The sequence below is a fragment of the Erythrolamprus reginae genome, chromosome 2 (assembly GCF_031021105.1).
Source record: "Erythrolamprus reginae isolate rEryReg1 chromosome 2, rEryReg1.hap1, whole genome shotgun sequence".
Lineage (NCBI taxonomy): Eukaryota > Metazoa > Chordata > Lepidosauria > Squamata > Dipsadidae > Erythrolamprus > Erythrolamprus reginae.
Genome location: NC_091951.1, coordinates 310,485,949 through 310,500,624, shown reverse-complemented (window position 1 = coordinate 310,500,624; position 14,676 = coordinate 310,485,949). Strand labels below are relative to the sequence as shown.

At 35.0% G+C, this 14,676-nt stretch overlaps 1 protein-coding gene across 1 annotated transcript in view; it reads right to left on the bottom strand.

Moving 5' to 3' along the window:
- Positions 1–14,676, bottom strand: part of EDIL3 (EGF like repeats and discoidin domains 3) — a 322,466-nt gene that overhangs the window by 72,492 nt on the left and 235,298 nt on the right. Inside the window, exons 6-8 of the mRNA XM_070743064.1 lie at positions 9,797–9,952; positions 5,071–5,215; positions 3,838–4,022 (exon numbers count right to left, since the gene is read on the bottom strand). Of these exons, the coding sequence (XP_070599165.1) occupies positions 3,838–4,022; positions 5,071–5,215; positions 9,797–9,952 (486 nt within the window). The remainder of the gene's footprint in view (positions 1–3,837; positions 4,023–5,070; positions 5,216–9,796; positions 9,953–14,676) is intronic.

The following is a 14,676-nucleotide window of genomic DNA, read 5'->3' as shown; positions in this document are numbered from 1 at the left end:
CAATGTACCACATATACTGTATCTTTGCGTTTTGTCATTAGGCAAATGCTACAGTCATTAAGTGACTGTGGTGGCAGTTAAGCAAATCAATGCTTCATGTAGCTGAATATTTTATAGAGACTAGCCAACAGGGCTGGAAACCAGCACAAGAACATCATGAATTTCACTCACATGACTATAGAATGCCACTATCAGTCATAAAGATGAATCAATTGTCAAATGCCTGAAAAGGCGACCCTGATGATACAGATAAAGCTCCAAGTGCTTCAATGAGCCTCTAAAAGGATGCAAATGTTCAGCTGTCTCCAAGGAATATAAATCCTTCCATTCCCCACTATCCTGCCAGAGCCGAAGAAGCTTCTTAGATGAGAAGAGAAAAATCTTCAAAGGAAAAAAAAGTAAGTCCAATTGCTTCCTGAAAAAGGCATCTTTGGTATAACCATGACCTGGATGACTGAGAATCTTTACTGGATTTAAGCAACCAGTTGTTAAGCAAGGGCCATCTGTACATCTCTCAACTTAACAGGAATTGCATTTTAAAGAATGGGAATAGCTACGGGAAAGCTTGACCCCTACTTGCTGAAAGATGAGCTCAGAACTGCTATAGCTGACTTTTCTCAGGTGAATCCAATGAATGGTAGCCGCAAAAGACTTTTCTTCACTACACCTAAATTATGCATGGCTTTCCAAGTCAGAACCAGCTTCTTTCATTTCTCCCACAAATGCTTTGTTTTTTTAGCCGACGTGCAATGTAGCTATTGCTTCCCACCCCCCTGCAGATTTCATTTCACAGCTGACCAAACAAAGGAGCCTATAGGCAGACGAGCAGCCTCTTTTCCTTTGATTCAGGAGCATCCTGGTTATCTGTAGGGCAATGACTTGTGTGGATCTAAACACACCACTTGTGATAATAAACACACCACGGCATTGCTAGTTCTTCTCCCCCCCCCTTCTCTCCCTACTAAGCTCAAAGTGAAGGCGGTAATCATAAGTTGAAATGCTTAGCAACCACAGGTGGAAAAAAAATAAAAGAAGTTAATAAGTCATAATTTATATGTGAGATGATTGCAGGCGGTTAGTAGCACATTTCTGGTACAGTTAGACTTCATGCTGAGCATTTTTCCCCTCCCGAAATCAGATTCAAATCACTGCCATGTACAATGTTTCTAATATGTAAATTGAACAGTGACCTGTCAAACAGTCTTCTGTAGGGTGATTTGTTGCCCTTTTATATATTAGCCTATACAGGAACTTCTGTAAATCATCCTATCTCTGAAAACAAGCAATGTGAACAGCTTTTTAATGGTTTCACAGTGGCTGCATCAATCTTACCGGAACCAAACATAGTAGAGAAATACAGATCTTAGAGCCTTATCACCCACTCTAATGAAAGAATTTGCTATCAAAAATAAACTAGTAAATAACACCAGGTTGCTATATGTAATGTGGAGATGGAATAAGTTTGGTGGGGTTTTTTTTTTTTGAAAACTTGTTAATCAAATCCAAGTAGTCAATCTCTTTGACAAATAGTAAATTACAGTTCCATGGCTCTTGTGAATTTCCATCTGAATAATTCAATTTGCTTCAGCAAATCTGATCTGGTACATGTGTTTCAAAAAATATTTAATTAAAATCAGAATCTATGCTTCCATTGCTGTGACATGATATGACATAGTCAGCCAATCAGCTAGAAAAACTTTCCAGATGGCATCTGTGGTTATCTATTATTCAGCTCATTTCAGATAGACTTCTAAACAGCACAATCAACTTGATTATACACTTACTCAAATTAAATTTAAGTACCCAGATTTACAGATATTTATTCACATAACTGCCTCCATATGGATAACAGATCTATGGAAATGCAAATAAAGAATTGGATTTCAATTTAGGCACTTATAATCAACTGGAAGAAGTAGATGTTGTGTCTCATCTGGTGCCCATCTATTTGAAAGACCACTTATCTCCAACTGTTTTGCCCATCTAGTATGTTGCAGAAGATTGGAAATACTCCATGAAATAATGCTGTCTTATGAGACCTAGGAACTCTGCCTTCTCTAGTGCAGCTCCATCCTTTGGATCGTCCCTTCAGAGTTAATGATAGTTTACCTCTCCCCTAAGGTAAGCTTTAAAAATAGCTCTGGTATTGTTTTGTGGTCTTTTTCCTGCCTTACATTACTTTAGATATGACTGTCTGCATGACCCAGTGCTTTTAACTTTTAGTTTTTATATATTTTTATATTTTCCCTAGTTTATATGCTACTCAGAGTCCACTGGAGTTGGGCAGTCAATCCATAAATAATAAAGAAAAATTTATTTCCCTTCCATTAAAGATTGGAACCCTTTTAAAATAGATAAAGTCAGAGAAAGATGGGACAATAGAAAACCTTGGTGTTTTTGTAGGAAAGGACTTTTCATGGAAACTGTTTCTGTCTGATACTTGAGTCTACTTATTTCAGAATGGCTCCTTGATCTGTAGCATTTCTAGCAGAATAGAGGGAGTCTTGAAGAAATAAAGCTGATGAAATCTTTGTTACCCATCTCACAATATGTCTTTATGAGGTTGGCATCTAATGGATGCTATCATTTAATTTCCTCCAAAGGAAATGTTAAGCAGAGTTTTTTATTCAAAGGCAAATAAGTAGAAGCTTACGTTATCATTTTTGGAAATGTTTACATTGTTTGTTCTTCAAATGAACATATAGTGATAAAAAAGAGAAATATTTGGTAATATTGTTGGCATTCCAACTACTTCTTTAGGCTTGATGTTATTCCTCTTCAATGCAGAAAACGTACCAATTGGAATAGAGCTGGAAGGTCTGGACTAGAAGACCTAGAATCATAGGCATGCGCTATCATGCATGAGCGAGTGCCCAGACCCATAATTCAATGCCTGAGGATGGCAAAAACAGCCTCCCTTCGAGGCCCTTTGGGGGCCGGAAACGGACTGTTTCCCAACTTCTGGTGGGCCCAGTACGCTCATGTTTTGCTCTTCCCAGGCTTCATAAGCTTTGCGGGAGCCAGGGGAGGGTAAAAACACCCTTACCCTGTCTGGAAGCCAAAAATGCCCTCCCAGAGCCTCTGTGCAAGCCAAAAATCAGCTGGCCAGCACACACATGCATGTTGGAGCTGAGCTAGGGGAATGGCTCACGTGTCAGGAGATATGGCTCCATGTATCACCTGTGGCACCCATGCCATAGGTTTGCCATCAATGCCCTATATCATTTTAAACAAGTGACTGTCCAGTCTCTTCTTAAAACTTCCCATTTCCTATGCTTGCTTCCCATGGCTGGAAGCAAGCTGTTCCACTGGTTAATTGCCCTCACTGTTGGGAAGTTTCTACTTTATTCCAGGTTGTTTCTTTCTTTTATTAGTTTCTATCCATTGTTACTTGTCCTGTACTCTGGTGCTTTGAAAAATAAATTTACCCCCTCTTCTTTCTGGCAGCTTCTCAAATACAGAAATACTGCTATCATGTCCCCTCCAGCCCTTCCTTTCTTTAGATTAGCCAAATCCAAATCTTGCAACTGGTCTTCATGTGTTTTAGTGTCCAGGCCTTTAATCATCTTTGTTGCTCTTTTGTGCACTTTTCCAAAGTCTCATTATCTTTCTTGCAATGTGATGTCATTTAGCCTTTGTTAATATCATCATAGGCTCTTATCTTATATCTATTACTATTTGGAATTATTTTAATTCAGTATACGTTGATCATATCTTTTTAAAATAGTAAACTCTATAAATTTATCTACCCCTTATTATCAATCTAATCTACTTTAATCTACTCTAATCTACTCTAATCTAATCTATTGCTTTTTCATAAAAAGCCAAAATTATTACCTGTAGCCACTGAGACTGGTCACTGTGCCCCGATGTCCAGGCATTAACTTTGCCTTGTTTGTCTAACCGAGCTTTCCTGGGTTCCCATGTGAACATATCCATGTTGAGTGTTCTAAAGATACTGGAAGCAGTGATCTGATAATCCTGTATATGTCCTGATTTCATCCCCAAAGGTTCAGAACAACCTAAAAAAATAATAATTAAAGAAGATCCTTGAAGACAAATAGGTGAGCAACCAGTACATTCTGACATTGTGTCAATGTGCATCTTTATTAAAAGTACATAGGTTTACTGAGGATTTTGTCTCAACACAAGAAAACAAAATCAAATCCAATCTCATCAAAAGCAACTGTTGACCATTTTGTTGTTTTATGAACAAAATGATTCTTTTAATTAAATTTTAATTAACTCCATAAACTAGTTTTAAATTCTCCATTAGCTCCCTAGACCAACATATTGTATATTAGCAGAAAACTATGATACAAATGCCAAATTATTTGTTTTTATTTCATTTTCAGTGCTGCTTTTATTTTAATTTCCCTTCTGTTCACTTCCTTTGTCCTGTTCTGTTGCCTTGTGTTCAATGCTTGGAAACTGCCTGGACAAGTTCCTGCAGCAAGGTTTTTAATTTGCCATTACCTCATTTCTATGGCTGAGAAGAAGGAAGTAGCCCAAGGTCAACCAGTTCCACCTAGTGCAGTGGAAGGCAAAGTTGGCTCTTCTATGACTTGTGAACTTCAACTCCCAGAATTCCTGATTTCTCATGCTAACCCAAGGCAGAACTAGGTCAGGGGTAGGCAAAGTTGGCTCTTCTATGACTTCTTGGGTTAGCATGAGAAATCAGGAATTCTGGGAGACTCACAGTCTCCCAGTTTCTAACCTGATGCCTTAACCACTACATCAAACCGGCCCTTTCTGGAGATATATTGAGTTTTTCTTATTTTGTTGCTTTAAGTTTAATTTTGAATTTGACTGCATTTCTTGTATTAAAACAAATATGGTTACCTCAGAGTTAGTTCTCTGAAATAAAATTATAAAGTATGAGGAAAAAAATAGGAACAAAGTGCTCCAGTAACAGATAAATGGAACAATTATAACATTTGTTTTTAAAAAGATTAGATAAATGATGAAAACATATGTTGGTTTTTGACATATTTATACAGACATACATACATTCATAATAAGACAACAGGATATTTAAAATAATATAAAGAAACATCTCAGAATACTGACCTGATAATTCACAACCAAGAAGTTCCATTCGCAAAGTACAATGCCTTCTACAGACTTGAGGATACAATCGAATATATTGAGATTTTATTGGCGGGGTGAAAGAATTTGCATAAGGTGTATTATTATCTACATTTCCATGGAAAACCTGCAACAGCACATAATTGGTTTAAGTTACTCATGACAGATGTAACACACAAATATTGATAAGTGTTTACAAATTATTAATTTAATTTAGGTGTCCAGTGACTCAAAACCCTCTTTAAAGAGGGGTTAAAAACACAAACTAACAATTCACTGAAAGGTAAAATAACTATATTAGGTAAACATTTAAAATGTAAATGCTCCTATAAATTCACAAAAAGAAACTACCGTGTTCCCTTGACTTTCGCGGCTCCGACATTCGCGAAAAATCTATACCACGGTTTTTCAAAAAATATTATTCAAAAAATACTCCGTGGTTTTTTTGCATACCAAGGGTTTTCTGGGGTCACCCAATGTACAATACTGTGCATTTTAACTCTCCTCCTCTCCCCCATCACGCCAGCCATCCTGCTTCTTTAAATAAAAACTCCGCTTCTGCCCCAGCCTCCCGATCCGTTCCCTTTAATTCTCAGAGTGTTGATACGCTCCACTTGAAGCCGAGCCTTACTGCCACCCGCCGCCACTGCAGCAAGCACAGCAAAGCCCCCAGCTTGCCACCCCGTTGCCCCTGCGGGTTCTGGGTGTAAGTAAAACAAGGAATGGAGGAGGGAGGGGGAGGAAGGAAGGAAGGAAGGGAGCATCTCTACTTTGTGGAAATTTGACTTTCATGAACGTATCCCCTGCGAAAGTCAAGGGAACACTGTATTCTGAAAAGCTAAAGAATCAGTTATCAGTCACCAGCGTGCCTATGGTCCCCTGACTTAATGTTTCTCTCTTATTAGTATTATGTATATAAACATTGTTATATCTTTGTATACTACCAATATGTACTTGACAAAACAAACAAAAAACAAACAAACCAGCAAACATGTGGAAAACTTTTAAAAATATCACTGGCTACAGTAAAACATCTTCCCAAGCTTAAAAAAATTAGCAACTAGCAGATAACCTGAATGTGTTTTACTGCATGTTTGAAAGGAAACTATAGCCAACTAGTGTATCTCCACAACTTCCACCCCAGACACACCAACAACAGCCAAACCTCCTACAACGGAATCATCCCCTTGGGTTTACAACCCTTGGAGATCAAAGAAAAAGAAGGACAACATATCATCAAAAAAGCACAACAAAGAATGTTCTTTCTACACCAACTCAGAAAGCTCAAACTGCCCCAAAAGCTGCTGATTCAGTTCCACAGAGGAATTATTGAATCTGTCATCTGCACCTCTATAACCTCTCACAGAAAAAAAGCACATAACCATAACTTGCATCTCCATGATCTGCACCTCTGTAACTGTCTGGTTTGGTCCCGCAACACAACAAGACAGACACAGACTTCAGAGGATAATCAGAACTGCAGAAAAAACAATTGCTGCCAACGTGCCTTCCATTGAGGACCTGTATACTGTACGAGTCAAAAAGAGGAGTGTGAAAAGATTTATGGACCTTCGCATCCTGGACATAAAAATTTTCAACTCCCACCCTGAAAAAGTTGCTATAGAGCACTGCACATCAAGACAACTAGACACAAGAACAATTTTTCCTGCCGTCACTCTGCTAAATAAATAATTCCCTCACCACTGTCAAACTATTCACTAAGGCTACATTACTATTACTATTAGTTTTTCTCATCATTCCTATCACCCATATCCTCCCACTTATGAGTGTATAATTGTAACTTGTTGCTTGTATCCTTAAGATTTATATTAATATTGATTATTTCCCTATTACTTATTTGAACCCTATGGCCATGCCTATCCAGCAACCAGGCAGAGAACCCTTTGCTAAAAATTTTGAAGCCCACTCCTGATTGGAACTACAGGATAAATGTTAGAATGCTTTCAAGACCATTCTTCACTTGTCTTCTACCAAAGAGCTCTCTACGTTATTATCATACTAGTTTACCAGACCATGTCTCTCAACAGCATTTGTTAGGAGCAGGCAATATCAACCATTAATACCATTGCCATACTAAATATGAAGTTTTTGGGAAAATATAGACCACTATTTCTTCCTGTAACTATACTTTTCCTCCATGCTTGCACGTGTGTGTATGTTGCCTTCACTAGGCCTGATACACCTATCTACATTACAGAGTCCATTTGGAGTGAGCGGTGTATGCGTGTGTGTGTGCGTAAAACATGTTTTTGCTGAATTTGAAAATTAAGGGAGACTAGGATAGATCTATTTTGGCCTTGTTCTGGCTTCATCACCTAGTCATACCCTCACTGGGATTTGAACTTGCAGCCTTTGCCTTGTAAGGCAGAGAATTAACCTCTAGGCTACAGTATCTAATCCCTTCAGCTTTGTACAAGGGAAGGGTTATATATAAGCAGTTTTGGACCCACACAAATTAATAAATAATAAATTCCAAAGCAACTGCTGGAAAGGGATGGCATACAAATCGAATAAATCTAATCTAATCTAATCTAACTGCCATGTGGTAAAACAGCCAGCAACAGCCATGTGGTAGAACAACCAGTAGGTGTCAGTGTTCTATAAAAAATATATGTGGCAATACATGGGCTGGAATATCTGTTTTTCTACTTCCTATTCCTACCCTGCTGGAATGTCTCTATGCATGTTTCAAGTCTTGGCTATCTACCAAAGCTGTCTAAATTACCTTTTACCAAGTCAAATGAATTTAAAGTCTACCTGTTTGTATTTTTTAATTAATTGCCTTATATAATCTATTCCTTGACAATAGCTTTAAAACAAACTATATAATTTGACTCTGGGTATGGTTGTAATTTCTACCTTCAATTACCCTTGTGTTTAATAATATTTTTTAATATAGTGTTCTCTGTTCTTGCTTCAGGACGGGAATTGATTACACTATATTGCTCTCTTGCTCTTAAGAGTGAAATACAATTGAGTATACTTCATACAGGTCAAGTTACATTTTATTTGTTTGTTTGTTTGTTTGACTTCTATGCCGCCCTTCTTGAAGCGATTCAGGGCAGCATTTTAAAATGCATTCTTATTTTTACAATGAGTTTATTCAGTGTTTTTAAATTTATTCTTTTTTTTTGCACTCTTACTTTCACAATGAGTTTATTCGGTGTTTTAAAATTTATTCTTTTTTTGCACTCTTACTTTCACAATGAGTTTATTCGGTGTTTTAAAATTTATTCTTTTTTTTTCAAGGATTAACCATTTGTCAACTTAATTATGACAGAATGGCTACAGCACTATGAATTTATAAGGGGAATGGCTCTGATGCCTATTAGTTCCTGTAGAAATATTTGAGCCATTTGAACATCACTAAGTTTTATACAAGAGTGGCAAGCACTAGGGGTAGTTACATACATAAAAATAGTTTATGTAGTGTAGATATGTATTTCAAGAAGAAATTGAACTAGCTAGAGCTGTGGTTTAACATCTAGCAGATACAAAATAGCAACTTTAATTTATTTTAAAATGTCATGTTTTTTTTAATTAATTTGTATCCAATCACTTTTAACTCTTCTATTTCCTTATTACTTGATTATTAATATACCCTGTTTCTTGCATATTGCTAATTGAATGTGGCTAAATATACCTGTGAGTGCTTGACTTGACCTTGCAAACTGAGAGACATATACAAGAAAAAGTAATTATTATTATTATTTTTTCTTGTCCATTTTAAAATGTTTTTAAAAATATATTGCTATTGATTTTTCACATTTTATTTATTTATTTGTTTATTTATTTGTTTATTTATTTGTTTATTTGTTTGTTTATTTATTTATTTATTTGATTGATTTGTATGCCGCCCCTCTCCGTAGACTCAGGGCGGCTAACAACAGTAAAAAACAATATAAACAAATCTAATATTAAAAGTAGTTTAAAAACCCCAATTTAAGAAACCAATCATACATACAAACATACCATGCCTAAATTTTGTGAGCCAAGGGGGAAGGGAATATCTCTATTCCCCCATGCCTGACGACAGAGGTGGGTTTTTACATATCATAACAATTCTTTGAGCAGATCTACAGCCTTTTATATACATTATTGTATTTATACAATTTATACATTATGTTACAATACTTTCTAATACTATGTCTTCATCCCACATTTTCTCTTCAATTTTTTAATCATTAATCAATTTATATCAGTTTTCTATTAATTATTACTATTAATGAATTAATATCCTGCCTTCTCATCTTGAGAAAGAAGTGAAATCTTGTAAGTCATACATGATGAAACAAAAATCTTACAACACCCTTCATACTGTGGCATTCTGTAAAGCCTTGAAGATCTGATTGTGCTCTCAGATTTTGGATTGAGATGGATAGGCTTCTGTTTGAATGTGACTTTGTTATTTTTATTTCTCTTTGTATGCACTGACTAAATCCCGTTGGTTGTTGTTAGTACTGGATAATTATGGTAATATATTGTGAGCTGCCCATAGCTAGAGTCAGGTGATATTAAAATTGAATAACAATTCAATGAAAGTCCAAATAAATATAAAACACCCATAAAATTGTAGCTGATCACAGAATAAAATCTGAAGGCAGAAATGTTTCTTATGTACAGTACGTTATACTATTGAAAGGCATAGATATAAAATGTTACTTTTATATTTATGAAATTGACTTACCGTATCTTCAGTGGTGCCTTTCACTTTGTACATGCTCCATAATTTACCATCATTGCTATATGCAATTTTGTATGATTTAATGTATTCTGGGCTTCCAATTCTCTTGGCACCTTGCGTGATAACTCCAGTGATTCTCATTTTTCGTTGTAGGTTTATCTGAAATTATAATCAGGTATAATCAATGGAATAATCAGCATTTTATTTCATTTAGCTGTTGCTGTTGTTCCAATAAATAAAATGTATGGCTTCCTATGTCCAAGGCTTCATTTAAACTGAAGTTCAACCAACCCACTTGTGACACTCAAGTTAATTTACGAGAATATCACATGCCAAAGAACAATAATTCCTTCTAGCATGTTTTCCATTTTCCTGTGCATATTCATATGGACACAAGAATAATATAGAACAAAGTCAAGTTCATAGTTTGGAGAATAAACATAACATTGAAGCTTGTTTTTTGTGATAACATCCACTGCTAAAACTATATTAAGCAGATTCCAATCTAACTAGTCTAAGGAATGCTTAAAAAAATAACTGTTAGGATAGAAAGAGTTAAATATTTCTAAGTAATAAATGCATGTTTCAGTTCTGCAATCTTGTGCATTAACCTATGTACCTCTTTGATTAGCAGAACAAGTGTCTTGTGAAATGTTCCTGTATGAAAATTTGATCTGATAGTGTTTACACATTTTTATATATATTCAGTGACTTTTTAGTCACTAATAAGAGAATCTAGAAATCACTGAAAAAGTCTATACTGTAATTGAAGAAATCTTGTTTAAGTTTTAAAAAACCCACCCTTTATATATATTTATATTCTTTCCTAGTTTTTCCCCCCAAAATGATTCAGTATAAGTATGTTTGATATGGACAGAAATTCAGTGGATCTATAATTCTGCTTGGTACTGTATTTTGGAACAACTAGTCAGTGGAAGTAAAATAATTACTAGCTTCGTAGAATAAAAAGATAAATATGCATACACATTGGTTAATTGAAAATACTGTTATAAATTATGTTATCATTCTTTGGTGAAGTGAAAAGAAAATTCATAATGTATATTTCATATTGACTAATATTCAGAATATGTTTGATTTATGATTCCAAGAAAAGAATATATTGCATTGTTAGTTAAACAAAGCATTTTAAAATATAAGTTGAAATTTATTTACTGCCAGGATTAAATTAGCTAACCTTTACACCTGAAATAGACAATTCTGGTCATATATTTTTAATGAGGATTTCATAAGGATTTCAAATAAGGTTTATATTTCAATTGTAATTGTTTTAATCTTCTCTGCCTTTGAGTGATTTACATACAGGTAATAGAAAATGTAGGCAACTGACATACCCTAATCAATAAACAAAAATTTCTGAGTAGCTTTTCATATTAATTCACTGCAATATATAATGAAATGACATTACTGTACAAATCATATGGGGGTGGAATTTGGAAGAGCTGCTTAATGAACCCACAAGTTCATTTCTCAAAAATGTCAAACATGTTCTTCATAGAAAATAGTGTTTGAATGGGGGTTTATGTAGCTTACAGTTGTTTATGAAATAAAGGCTTGATAGGCATTAAGCAAACAGATTTCAGTTCACTCAGTGGAAATTTTTCTTCCTCTTTTTTTCTTGGCAATTTTTATGATAAAACTATGCAAGTCTGTAGACTAGAATTTCATTTCTCTGACAAATGTCCATAAAAAAGCTGAAAGATGAAACTCAATTCACCGCCCTGAGTTGCAGTAAGAAAGGCGGAATAGAAATCTAATCTAAAATAAATAAATTGTTCAGACTAGACTTTCAATCCTGGGCCAAGAAAGCCTAGAACTAAGACGCCTTAAACAAGATCTAAGTATTGCCCACAAGATCATATGCTGCAACGTTCTGCCTATCGGCAACTACTTCAGCTTCAACCACAACAACACAAAAGCTCACAACAAGTTTTAAACTTAATATTAATCGCTCCAAACTTGACTGTAAAAAATATGACTTCAGTAACTGAGTTGTCGAAGCGTGGAACTCATTACCGGACTCCATAGTGTCATCCCCAAACCCCCAACACTTTACTCTTAGATTATCTACGGTTGACCTATCCAGATTCCTAAGAGGTCAGTAAGGGGCGAGTACAAGTGCACTAGAGTGCCTTCTGTCCCCTGTCCTATTGCTCTCCTATATCTCCTATACCTTTCTTCTATTCCTATATCTCTTCTTCTATTCTTTCATTGATATGTTCTATTACTATATCTTCTTTTCTATTCTTTCATAGATATATTTTACTATGAATATCTCCTCTATAACCTTCATCATGTATTTTACTATGTGTATATGGGGTATATATATATCCACTAAAACTCTCATTGTGTATTGGACAAAATAAATAAATACATAAAATAAAATAAAAATAGTTCTATTGCTTAAAAAATTATGGGAGAAACTCAGTTCCTCCAGGATTCAATTTTGTTGAATTAAAAGGGCTTGCTTGCATCAGACACAATTCTAAGTAAACTAATTTACTGGCGTCTGCATTAACTATGTATTTGATAGCCTATTTATTACATTCTTTATAATTTAGTTACATAAGCTACTTTCTCTTTTAAATGTAGAATAAATTATTCAAATAAACTAAGGATAAGTCTATTCACAGTTGAAGTATTCACCATAAAGTAGGAACACAATGTATAATATTCCATACGCAAATGGTACATATTTTAAATTATGCTGCATTATATTTCAATTTTCAACCTATATAACAAAACATTAAAATCTCCTTGAAAACAATTAATTAGATATATGTATAATTTGAAAGTAAAGTTATAAATCTTATAAGATTCAGGCCAAAAATTCAGCTGAGAACTTGATTGACTGATAAAGTCACCCTCTTAGCACATGATATATGGCAATGTACATCAACAAAATAATTATAACACTTAAAACAAATATGAAAATAGCCCCCCCCCCCCCCAAAAAAAAAAAATTAGGCTTAATCAAAGGTGCCAGTAAAAAAAAAATCCTTATTCAGCAGGTCATACCATTCCCAGACCAAATTTCAGGGAGGTAAAATAAGGTGTTTAATACCTTCCAAAAGGCAGGTAGAATTAGGGACAGGAACAATTCTTTGTATTTGGTCGGCCTTCTGGAACGCTTCCTCAATTTTTACCTTTGATCTTCACTTAAGCATTATTTATAAAAATGAAGGTTCCTTTGGAGATAATACCCAGGGTAAAAGTTCAAGACAGTACAAGCAGAAGCTCTAATATGTGCATATTGGGACCCATGTTATATCACAAGATGGAACTTAAATTGTTTTCAGGTAGAAAGATACATTGCTGCCATTATAAATATCCTACCAGCCAAGGAAAGGCAACAAATCATTTGAAAAGCAATTATTTTTCCATATTTATAAGAAAATCAAATCAGTAAGACAAGATTTTAATATAATAAATTTATGAAAATGGTATTGATCTATTGAATGCAGAATACATGTTATTGTTTTAATAATTCAACTGGCTTTTAAAAAATGCAAGAAATTCTTTCCCCTTATTTAAATATTAAATTCCTACTTGTATTACTAGGATTGTTGAAGCAATGAAGTGAAAGCAAGCATTTTCAATAATTTAAATTTTCTCAGGTTCTCTAAACAAATGTTGATATGTACAATTTGAAAGAAAAATTGATTTCCCATTTTATACATTTCCAAATGTAACTCAACATTTGAATTTAAATCCTTAGACAAGAATCATCCAATCTGCTTTGAGAGATGGCTCTGATGTGTTCAGTTCTGGAGACCTCACCTACAAAAAGATATTTGTAAAATTGAATGGGTCCAAAGATGGGCTAGGAAAATGGTGGAAGGTCTTAAGCATAAAACTTATCAGGAAAGACTCAATCTGTATAAAACTTATCAGGAAAGACTCAATCTGTATAAAACTTATCAGGAAAGACTCAATCTGTATAGTCTGGAGGACAGAACGGAAGGGGAGGAATGATCAAAACATTTAAATATGTTAAAGGGTTAGGAGGGAAGTGTTTTTAATAGGAAAGGGAACACAAAGGGGAACAAGGGGGCACAATCTGAAGTTAGTTGGGGGAAAGACCAGAAGCAATGTGAGAAAATATTATTTTACTGAAAGAGTAGTAGATGCTTGGAACAAACTTCCAGCAGACATGGTTGATAAATCCACAGTAACTGAATTTAAACATGCCTGGGATAAACATATATCCATCCTAAGATAAAATACAGGAAACAATATAAGGACAGACTAGTTGGACTATGAGGTATTTTTCTGCCATCAATCTTCTATGTTTCTATGTTCTAGAACAGGGGTCGGCAACATTAACCTTAAATAGTCAGAGAGCCATTTGAACCCGGGAACCACAAAAACTCTTCTGTTGCATTACTATTTACTGAGTGGCCACAAAACTAGCACATTTTATTAAATATTTTGTTTTCTTCTGAAACTTTTCTTTTCTTGAGTTATCCATGGTTGGCCTACTGGGGGTCAAAAGGCAAATAAATTGTGTGTCAGTGGCGTAGCACATTGGCAGTTGTGACACATATTTTGAGCAACAGGGAGCCGTGGCAGAGGGATGAAAAAGCTACATGTGGCTCCAGAGCCAGGGGTTGCTGACCCTTGTTCTAGAAGAAATGTGTTGGTTCTTGGATCCAATTTGTGCAATAAAAAAACAAGAGCAAAATTTCCATTGATGACTATCTTATCTGGTGATCTTGACCTGTTCAGTTTTCTCAAAGGACACCTTACAAAATAATACTATAGAGGGATATAGCATTGCTTCCAGCTGTACGGATTCAGCTCCAGTGATCTTAGAAGCCGATGTCTTAGAAGAACTTGAAAGATTAAAGATAAATAAGGCAATG